Source organism: Aquarana catesbeiana, linkage group LG09, assembly GCF_042186555.1.
Source record: "Aquarana catesbeiana isolate 2022-GZ linkage group LG09, ASM4218655v1, whole genome shotgun sequence".
In the NCBI taxonomy this organism is placed as follows: Eukaryota; Metazoa; Chordata; class Amphibia; order Anura; family Ranidae; genus Aquarana; species Aquarana catesbeiana.
The window spans coordinates 234161893-234173352 of NC_133332.1; the positions used below are offsets into that span (position 1 = coordinate 234161893).

At 44.6% G+C, this 11460-nt stretch overlaps 1 protein-coding gene across 1 annotated transcript in view; it reads right to left on the bottom strand.

Moving 5' to 3' along the window:
* Window positions 1–9692, bottom strand: part of FBXW5 (F-box and WD repeat domain containing 5) — an 81745-nt gene extending 72053 nt beyond the window's left edge. The window contains 2 exon segments of the mRNA XM_073599959.1: window positions 1119–1338; window positions 9492–9692. Of these exon segments, the coding sequence (XP_073456060.1) occupies window positions 1119–1311 (193 nt within the window). The 5' untranslated portion in view covers window positions 1312–1338; window positions 9492–9692.
* Window positions 9693–11460: the final 1768 nt, after the last annotated feature.

Here is an 11460-nt window from a genome sequence, read left to right on the forward strand (position 1 = left end):
CCCCCACTCTGAATGAAGCAGCACAGGGGGACCTTTGGAGAGCAGCATTGTCTAACAAACGCCAGCTCACACTATGGGGGTTATTTACCTAAACTTAAAGGGGTTGTAAACCCTCATGTTTTTTCAACTTAATGCATTCTGTGCATTAAGGTGAAAAAACCTCTGTCACTGACCAGCCCCCCAGTTTTACTCACCTGAGCCCCGTATTTCCCACGCCAGAGGTGGGCACTTCCCCCTCTGCCCATTGTCTCAGCTCGATTGGATAGATTGATAGCACCGCAGCCATTGGCTCCCGCTGCTGTCAATCAAATTCAATGACATGGGTACCGGGGGCGGGGCCGAGTCTGGCATTCTGCGTCTATGGACGCAAATGCTGGACTCGGGAGCGCACCCGCAAGCTAAAACCCCCACTGGGAGAGTGCTTCTCCTAGGGGTTATACGATGCAGGGAGGAGCTACCTCAGAGTGGCCCCCGATCCTCGACTTCAGGGACCCCAGAAGACGAGGATCGGGGCCACTCTGTGCAAAACAAACTGCACAGTGGAGGTGAGTATGACATGTTTGTTATTCAAAAAAAAAAAAAAGCCTTACAATCACTTTAATGGTGCAAAATCTGGTGCAGCTCTGCATATAAACCAATCAGCTTCCAGGTTTTATTGCCAAAGCTTAATTGAACAAGCTGAGGTTAGAAGATTATTGGTTACCATGCACATCTGCACCAGATTCTGACTGCTTCAGTTTTAGTAACTCTCCCCCCATATAGGCAGTTTAGTTTTAGCAAACAGTATTATCCTTTTTTGATAATCTGTCTCTTCCCTGCAATGGTCTACAGGACAGCTTGTTCTTTAAAAACAGACTTACCAGCTGTATCACCAGAAAAAAATAGAAGAAAGTCTAAAAAAGTAAACTAATGCAACCATCACATCTCAGAATTGGTAAACGGCAATACAATAAATGCTTGCATTTGGGTTTAATACTACTTCGGTAATAGTATGAGAACCAATACAGAGGATCTTGTGCCAAACTTGCTTGCCACAATTTTTCAACCTGCAGTCCATGCCCTCCCCCTCTATGCTGCACATAATGCTAAGGATTCAAGTGTAAAGCCCTGGGTCTGACCTGGGTAGCGGTGGATGAGCCTCTGCACATGGTAGTGTCTGTAGAAGAGTTCCTTCCAAAGGAAGTCGTCACGGGACACAGCATACCAGCGCCTGCACACCAGACCGGCTGAGAGCAGATCCGCGGGCTCCAAGCTCAGGAATATCTGGTAGAGGATGCTGTCAGGGAGGAAGGAGGGACCAGCGAACTCCATTGTGTCATTCTGTCTTTCTTGTTGGGCCTAAAACAGTTAAAAACATATAAAATACCATGAAGCGATATTAGAAAGATATTACAGTGAATTAAGCCATTTTTTGGTGGAAACCTGTGTCTTCTCCAAGCACAGCAACAGGTTCATGTTAGTCCCCCACCCCCTTCCAGCAACATACAGCCCTTTCCTTCACTCCCTCCACCACTCCATTCAGCTGCTGCCCCGCATGGGGAACCACATGACTCACTCCTGTGTCCCATGTCAATTATTATGTGAGCAACTCCTAATATACACAGGGCAGCTTCCAGCAGGTGAATGGAGCTATGGGGAATAAGGAAAGAGGAGTGTGTTCTGCTGTAGGGGGGAAAGCACATGTTTAACTTAAAGGGGGTTTTGTTTTTACCCATCATCTGGGGGGGCAAAAACAAAAAAAAAACAAACTGAGAAAAGCATACTGAGGGGAGGAGATGAGAGGACAGGGAATAGGGAGCCCAAGAAGCACAGAAAACAGTGGATGATCCCGGGGGATGACCCATGATGGGGAATACTCCTCCACACATTCAGATCAATGAGCCAATAAGGCATTTGCCATTGGTAGACCGGTACACTTCTGTGTAAAACAGACATTATAGGCTCTTACACTGAACTGACTCAGCCAGCCTATGTACAACTACCGGCATATTTCCTTCACCCAGGTGTACTCTCGAGGTATTGTAAACACAAGAACAGTGCAGAAGCATATACCACAAATAGAACATTTATTTCAGCAGTGAGGTGACTGTACTATTTACAATAAATGGGATATTTGCTCAAAAATACACAATGGACTGAAGGCCATAACATTATAACATGTTCAATGTGCTTCCACTTTAGTTTTACATTTTAAAGTGTGTGCACCAATTCAGGTCAGTGTATACAGTGCACATCAATCAGTGTCCACGTATACAGTGCACACCAATCAGTGTCAGCATATAAAGTGCGCACCAATCAGTGTCAGCGTATACAGTGTGCACCGACTCGTGTCAGTGTATATGGTGCATACTGATTTGCATCAGTGTATACTGTGCGCTCCCTTCAGTGTCAGTATATACTGTGCGCACCGATTTATATCAGTATATACTGTGCGCTCCCATTAGTGTCAGTATATACTGTGCACTCCCTTCAGTGTCAATATATACTGTGCGCACTGATTTATATCAGTGTGTATACTGTGCACTCCCATCAGTGTCAGTATATACTGTGCGCACTAATTTATATCACTGTATACTGTGCGTTCCCATCAGTGTCAGTATATACTGTGCACACCGATTTATACCAGTGTATACTGTGCGCTCCCATTAGTGTCAGTATATACTGTGCGCACCAGTGTATCCTGTGTGTTCCCATCAGTGTCAGTATATACCGTGCACACCGATTTATATCAGTGTAAACTGTGAGCTCCCATTAATGTCAGTATATACTGTGCGCACCAGTGTATACTGTGTGTTCCCATCAGTGTCAGTATATACCGTGCACACCGATTTATATCAGTGTAAACTGTGAGCTCCCATTAGTGTCAGTATATACTGTTTGCACCAATTTATATCAATGTATACTGTGCGCACCGATTTATATCAGTGTATACTGTGCGTTCCCATCAGTGTCAGTATATACTGTGCGTGCCGATTTATATCAATGTATACTGAGCGCCCCACATCAGTGTCAGTATTTAATGTGCGCACGGATTTATACCAGTGTATACTGTGCGCTCCCATCAGTATATACTGTGTGCACCGAATTATATCAGTATATACTGCAAGCTCCCATCAGTGTCATATACTGTGCACACCGATTTATATCGGTCTATACTGTGCGCTCCCATCAGTGTCAGTATATACTGTGCGCGCCAATTTCTATCAATGTATACCGTGCGTTCCCATCAGTGTCAGTATATACTGTGCGCCCCCATCAGTGTCAGTATATACTGTGCACACCAACCACACAGTGTTATGTGGTGCATATAATGAAGTGTACACAGTCAGTGTACATTGTGGATTCAGTTATAAACTTAAAGCGGAGTTCCACCTTCCGCTTTAAGGGAGGTCACCCCCTGACATACCACATTTGGAATGTCATTTTTTTTGGGGGGGGGGGGGGGGGGGAGCCGGTACCCTCTTTTCAGAGGGTCCCAGCTCCCACTTCCTCCCGGCGCACCACAGCACTGAAAGGGAGATCACCTCTCCCCCTCCCTCTCGACAATCATCTGTGACACGTCACAGGACCCAGATGATTGCACGGCACGCACAGTGGGTGCCCAGCTGTGAAGCCACAGCTGGGCGCCCACAATTACAATGCTAGAGCTGCAGAGAGGAGGGGGAGATGAGCGGGCCTTCGTGCGCCCCCATCGCTGGACCCTGTTGGATGGTATAGGGAGGTATAGTGACAGGGTTGAGTGGTATAGGGAGGTATAGTGACAGGATTGGGTGGTATAGTGACAGGATTGGGTAGTATAGGGAGGTATAGTGGCAGGATTGGATAGCTTCGGGAGGTATAGTGACAGGATTGGGTAGTATAGGGAGGTATAGTGACAGAATTGGGTAGAATAAGGCGGTATAGTGGCAGGATTGGATAGTATAGGGAGGTATAGTGGCAGGATTGGATAGTATAAGGAGGTATAGTGGCAGGATTGGATAGTATAGGGGGATATAATGGCAGGATTGGATAGTATAGGGGGATATAGTGACAGGATTGGACAGTATAAGGAGCTATAGTGACAGGATTGGACAGTATGGGGAGCTATAGTGACAGGATTGGACAGTATAGGGAGCTATAGTGACAGGATTGGGTAGTATAGGGAGCTATAGTGACAGGATTGGACAGTATAGGGAGCTATAGTGACAGGATTGGACAGTATAGGGAGCTATAGTGACAGGATTGGACAGTATAGGGAGCTATAGTGACAGGATTGGGTAGTACAGGGAGCTATAGTGACAGGATTGGGTAGTACAGGGAGCTATAGTAACAGGATTGGGTTGTACAGGGTGAAATAGTGGCAGCTTAGTGCTGTATGCAGTGATATGTGCTCAGTCACTTACTGCATTCCTGGATACGGACACTCTAGGGGCTGCTGTGGTCTCTCTTCCTCAGCCTGTGTGAACAAGAACGATGAGCTCCGGCGTGTTCGCACAGCCCACGTGCAGAGTCCACCAGGAAGTCGGCACTGCAGAGATCAGGAAATGTCTCACTGCCTGTGATTAGCGTTGTGCAGTGCCGACTTCCTGGCGGGCTCTGCATGTGGGCTGTGCGAACATGCCAGAGCTCATCCTTAGGTGAACAAGTGTTTGGAAGGAGTGGAGGAGGCAGCCACACCCCCGGCTCCGCCCACCAACTCGGGATATATTGAAGATCCCGAGGGACAGTCTATCGTGATTAAATGAGAGGGGAGTTACATAGAAGGTGAGATTGAAAAAAAAGACACAAGTCCATTAAGTCCAACCTATGTGTGTGATTATATGTCAGTATTACATTGTATATCCCTGTATGTTGCGGTCATTCAGGTGCTTATCTAATAGTTTTTTGAATCTATTGATGCCCCCGCTAAGACCACCGACTGTGGAAGGGAATTACACATCCTTACCGCTCTTACAGTAAAGAACCCTCTACGTAATTTAAGGCTAAACCTCTTTTTTTCTAATTTTAATGAGTGTCTTGTTAAACTCCCTTCCGCAAAAAAGTTTTATCCCTATTGTGGGGTCACCAGTACGGTATTTATAAATTGAAATCATATCCCCTCTCAAGCATCTCTTCTCCAGAGAGAATAAGTTTAGTGCTCGCAACCTTTCCTCATAACTAATATCCTCCAGACCCTTTATTAGCTTAGTTGCTCTTCTTTATACTCGCTCCATTTCCAGTACATCCTTCCTGAGGACTGGTGCCCAGAACTGGACAGCATACTCTAGGTGCGGCCGGACCAGAGTCTTGTAGAGCGGAAAAATTATTGTTTTATCTCTGGAGTTGATCCCCTTTTTAATGCATGCCAATATTCTGTTTGCTTTGTTAGCAGCAGCTTGGCATTGCATGCTATTGCTGAGTCTATCATCTACTAGGACCCCCAGGTCCTTTTCCATCCTAGATTCCCCCAGAGGTTCTCCCCCCAGTGTATAGATTGCATTCATATTTTTGCCACCCAAATGCCTTATTTTACATTTGCCATGTAGTTGCCCACCCCATTATTTGTTCATATCTTTTTGCAAGGTTTCCACATCCTGCGAAGTTATTGCCCTGCTTAGCTTAGTATCGTCCGCAAATACAGAGATTGAACTGTTTATCCCATCCTCCAGGTCATTTATGAACAAAATAAACAGCATTGGTCCCAGCACAGAACCCTGGGGGACCCCACTACCCACCTCTGACCATTCTGAGTACTCCCCATTTATCATCCCCCTCTGAACTCGCCCTTGTAGCCAGTTTTCAATCCATGTACTAACCCTATGGTCCATACCAACGGACCTTATTTTGTACAGTAAATGTTTATGCAAAACTGTGTCAAATGCTTTTGCAAAATCCAGATACACCACATCTACGGGCCTTCCTTTATCTAGATGGCAACTCACCTCCTCATAGAAGGTTAATAGATTGGTTTGGCAAGAATGAATTTTCATGAATCCATGCTGATTACTGCTAATGATACCATTCTCGTTACTAAAATCTTGTATATAGTCCCTTATCATCCCCTCCAAGAGTTTACATACTATTGATGTTAGGCTAACTGGTCTGTAATTCCCAGGGATGTATTTTAGGCCCTTTTTAACCACTTGCTTCCCCGCCCATAGTCATATGATGTCCTCGGCTTCCCGGCCGTCTAGGGGGCGTCACTCTGGAGCCGATGTACGTGCACCCGGCGGCCATAATGTCCGCCGCGCACCCACGATTGCCAGTAACAGAGCAGAGACTAGGATCTGTGTGTGTAAACACACAGATCCATGTCCTGTCAGGGGAGAGGAGACCGATCGTGTATTCCCAGTACAACGGAACACTGATCGTTCTCCTTCCCTTGTGAGTCCCATCCCCCTACAGTTAGAATTATCGGCTGGCCGATAAATCGGCCGATATTTGGCGTTTTTTACTTAATCGGCATCAGCCGATTGTGCTGATAAAAAAGGCCGATTGTAACTTCAGCCCTGACTTGCAAATGACTTCTGTAATAGAGTCAATGCAAGTTGCCTGAAAGTTATCTTCTCTCCTCCTCTGGGCAGCCTGCCAAGTCTGATAAGAAGATACATTTGTATCTCTTCAAGTTCTTTTTTATCAATAGACCGAACTCTTTGTAGGAATTCTCAGTTTAACCATTTAAAGACTAAATCTTTTCTGACACTTGTTGCTTACAGGTAAAAATCCTGTATTTTCTGCTAGAAAATCACTTAGAACCCCCAAACATTATATATATTTTTTTTAGCAGAGACCCTAGGGAATAAAATAGCAGTTGTTGCAATATTTTATGTCACGCGGTATTTGCGCAGCGGTCTTTTAAACGCAATTTAAAAAAAAAAAAATACAGTAATGAATTAAAAAAAAAACTAAGCAGTAAAGTTAGCCCATTTTTTTTTCGTCCAAAAGTTTTGATTACCTGTTTTTGTGTATTTAATATTTAAGATAGTTTTTTTTTTTTTTTTTTTTCTAAATTATACATACAAGTGAACTGATTGGAGGTTTGTTTTGTTTAATGTTTAAATGTAAAAAATTTTCTGTATCACTTAAGGTTGCTTTCACACTGGAGCGGGCAGGAGTTGATGGTAAAACGCTGCTAGTTTTAGCGGCGATTTACCGTCATTTTAGAGGCACTATTCGGCTGCTAGCGGGGCGCTTATAACCCAGCTAGCGGCCGAGGAAGGGGTTAAATGCGCCCCTGAAGCGCCGCTGCCAAAACGCTTTGCAGGCGCTTCGGCAGCGGTGCGCATTCATTTCAATGGGCAGGAGTGGTGGTATACACCGCTCCAAAGATGCCGTTTGCAGGACTTTTTTTTACATCCTGCCAGCGCATCGCCTCAGTGTGAAAGCACTCAGGATATCACACTGAGACTGCAGGGGAGCCGTTTTACAGGCACTTTACAGGCGCTCTTTTTGGCCCAAAAGCGCCTGAAAAACGCCCCAGTGTGAAAGGGGTCTAACTGTTAGATTTTATGAGATGAAGGGAAAAAAAATAAATAAATCGGCCAAATATATCGGCCCAAAAAAAATCGGCATCACATATCGGAATCGGCCACCGCGATTTCTAAATATCGGCATCGGCCAGAGAAAAACCCATATCGGTCGACCTCTAGTTAGAATCCCTCCCTAGGTAACAGATTTAACCCCTTGCTCGCCCCTAGTGTTAACCCCTTCCCTGCCAGTGACATTTATACAGTAATCAGTGCATTTTTACAGCACTGATCGCTGTATAAATGTGAATGGTCCCAAAATAGTATCAAATGTGTCCGATATGTCCGCAATGTCACAGTCATGATAAAAATCGCAGATCACCGCCATTACTAGTAAAAAAAATAATAATTATAAAAATGCCATAAATCTATCCCCATTTTGTACACCTTATAACTTTTGCGCAAACCAATCAATATAGGCTTATTGCAGGTTTTTTTTTACCAAAAATATGTAGAAGAATACATAATCGGCCTTAACTAAGGAAAAAATTTGTTTGTTTTTTTTTAATTTGGATATTTATTATAGTAAAACGTAAAAAATATTGTTTTTTTTTTTAAAACTTGTCACTCTCCTTTGGTTTATAGCGCAAAAAATAAAAAACCACAGAGCTGATCAAATACCACCAAAAGAAAGCTCTATTTGTGGGGGGAAAAATTATAAAAATTTCATTTGGGTACAGTTTTGCATGACTGCGCAATTGTCATTAAAACTGCGACAGCACTGAAAACTCAAAATTGGCCTGGCTGGAAGGGGGGTGAAAATGCCCTGTATGGAAGTGGTTAAATATTGGTGCTACATTGGCTTTTCTCCAATCACCTGGTACCATTCCAGTCAGTAGACTGTCAGTAAAAATGAGGAACAACGGTCTGCACTGCTGATGCTCCTGCTGACCTGATCGGCTTGAAAGCAGTACATGTTTACCCCTGGGCAGTGCCCACTCATTAAGACGGCCATGCTTTGAAGCACCACTAAAGCTACATGGGGTATAATTTTGGAAGCGAAGCAAAGCAAAAGCAAGGTGTAAACAGGACTGTATGCTAACCATTTTATTTAGTGACAGGATCTTTGACTAGCGTTCAGAGAGCTTTAACAAAGCCTGTCCGAAGCCATGTTTTGAAGCAAGTGTAAACTAGCTGTTAATGTGTGTTAAAGCAAATGTAAATGAGCCCTTAGTGATGGTGTACACTCTACAGCCAGTTACATTTTGTAGGGTCAGTGAATATGTAGAATCAGTTATATTCTGTGGTGTCAGTGTACAGTAGTGGCGTCAGGGAATGTCCTGTAGTGGTGTCAGTGTATAGTAGTGATGTCAGTGAATGTTCTGTAGTGGAGTCAGTGAATGTTCTGTAGTGGTGTCAGTGAATGTTCTGTAGTGGTGTCAGTGAATGTTCTGTAGTGGTGTCAGTGAATGTTCTGTAGTGGTGTCAGTGAATGTTCTGTAGTGGTGTCAGTGAATGTTCTGTAGTGGTGTCAGTGAATGTTCTGTAGTGGTGTCAGTGAATGTTCTGTAGTGGAGTCAGTGAATGTTCTGTAGTGGAGTCAGTGAATGTTCTGTAGTGGTGTCAGTGAATGTTCTGTAGTGGTGTCAGTGAATGTTCTGTAGTGGTGTCAGTGAATGTTCTGTAGTGGTGTCAGTGAATGTTCTGTAGTGGTGTCAGTGAATGTTCTGTAGTGGTGTCAGTGAATGTTCTGTAGTGGTGTCAGTGAATGTTCTGTAGTGGTGTCAGTGAATGTTCTGTAGTGGTGTCAGTGAATGTTATGTAGGGATGTCAGTGAATGTTCTGTAGTTATGTCAGTGTACCAGTAGTGATGTCAGTGAATGATCTGTAGTGGTGTCAGTGTACAGTAGTGGTGTCAGTGTACAGTAGTGGTGTCAGTGAATTTTCTGTAGCAGTGTGCACACAGGGAGTAGTGCCCACCCCCACTTGTATTGGACTGTTATCTCTCCTCCGTCCACCCCTCGTCCCCGTAATTCTGGAACCTCCAGCACCGTACTCAGCTCTCACCTCCACTTCCGGATCGTCCCACCTCTCTTTGCTCCTTCTCTATGACCCCGGCCGCTCCGCCCCGCCCTGTCCTGTCCTCTATGGTTACGTCCTGTCTCTGCGAAGGGGGGTGGAGAGTCGTACGATGACAAATATGGACACGGAGTTGAGCACTGGCTGTGCGGCACGCTGAGCTCAGCCCTGTATACTTCTGTACGCTGCTGCCACCTGCAGGGCGAGAGGCGATCCTGCACCGAAACTGGAGATTTTAGTGCTGTGGGGAATATTTTTTAATAAAGCGGATGAATCCTGGCCAATGTGACTGCAGGCATCAGCTGGATATTTGCCAATTCTCTTCCTGTACATTTGGGGGAATTAAAAACACAAGAATACACCCCCCTCCCCCCCAAAAAAAAACTCGGTAGTAGTGCCATGCACAGTAATATACGATGAAATGAGGGTGGGCCAGAGTGTGCAAACAGTGGGAAGGTATTGAATGAGTATGAAGTGGTATGGCCCCTTTCCCACAGACGTTCTGATTGGGTCCACCTGAAAAACAGACAGGTGAGCCCAATCGGAACCTAAATGCTTCTCTATGGAGCAGTGCGTGTATGGGAGCATGAAGGAGTATAAAGGCATACCTCCCAACTGTCCCTGATTTCGAGGGACTGTCCCTGATTTGGAACAATGTCCCTCATTTGTCCCTCATTTTGGTCTGATCTATATAGTTGTATATAAAATGCACTTTTTATCTTTCAAAAAGTGTTTCCCAGTGCTAAACCTTTCATCCAAATTCTAAATTGCTGCATTTGTACATTTTAAAAGCCAATATAAAGGAATAGTAGTGCTAAAAAAAGCCCTTCTGGATTTAATTAACCTTTTTTTTTTGGTTAATTTTTCTTTACAGGGGAGGTATGTAAAGGCGTATGAGAGCATGAAGGAGTCTGGAGAATGAAGGGGTATAGGAGCATGAAGGAGTATGAGAGCATGAAGGAGTATAAGAGCGTGAAGGAGTATGGGAGCATGAAGGAGTATGGGAGCATGAAGGAGTATGGGAGCATGAAGGAGTATGGGAGCATGAAGGAGTATGAGAGCATGAAGGAGTATGAGAGCATGAAGGAGTATGAGAGCATGAAGGAGTATGGGAGCATGAAGGAGTATGGGAGCATGAAGGAGTATGGGAGCGTGAAGGAGTATAAGAGCGTGAAGGAGTATGGGAGCATGAAGGAGTATGGGAGCATGAAGGAGTATGGGAGCATGAAGGAGTATGAGAGCATGAAGGAGTATGAGAGCATGAAGGAGTATGGGAGCATGAAGGAGTATGAGAGCATGAAGGAGTATGGGAGCATGAAGGGGTATAGGAGTGTAAAGGAGTATGGGAGTATGACAGAGTATGGGTGCATGAAGGAGTCTGGAGAATGAAGGGGTATAGGAGTATATAGGAGTATAAAGGAGTATGACAGAGTATGGGTGCATGAAGGAATATGGGAGCAGGAAGGCTTATAGAAGCATGAAGGAGTCTGGAGTATGAAGGGGTTATAAAGGAGTATAGGAGCATAAAGGAATGTGGTAATATAAAGGAATGTGGGAGCATGAGAGAATGAAATAGTATGGCCCCTTTCACACAGACGTCAGAACGTGGATTTTTCCGTTTTTCAGGTGGACCCAATCGTAACCTCAATTCTTCTCTATGGAGTGGTGGGTGTATGGGAGTATAAAGGAGTATAGGAGTATGGAAGCATGAAGGAATATGGGAGTATCAAGGAGTATAGGAGTATGAAGGGGTATAGGAGCGTGAAGGATTATGGGGTATGGGACCACAAAGGATTATACCCTGTTTCCCCGAAGATAAGACCTAGCGTGATTGTCGGTGATGGCTGCAATATAAGCCCTACCCCCCAAATAAGCCCTAGTTAAAGTCCTTGTAGGTCTTATTTTCAGGGTAGGGCTTATTTTAGGGGAAACAGGGTAGGGCTTATTTGGGGGGTAG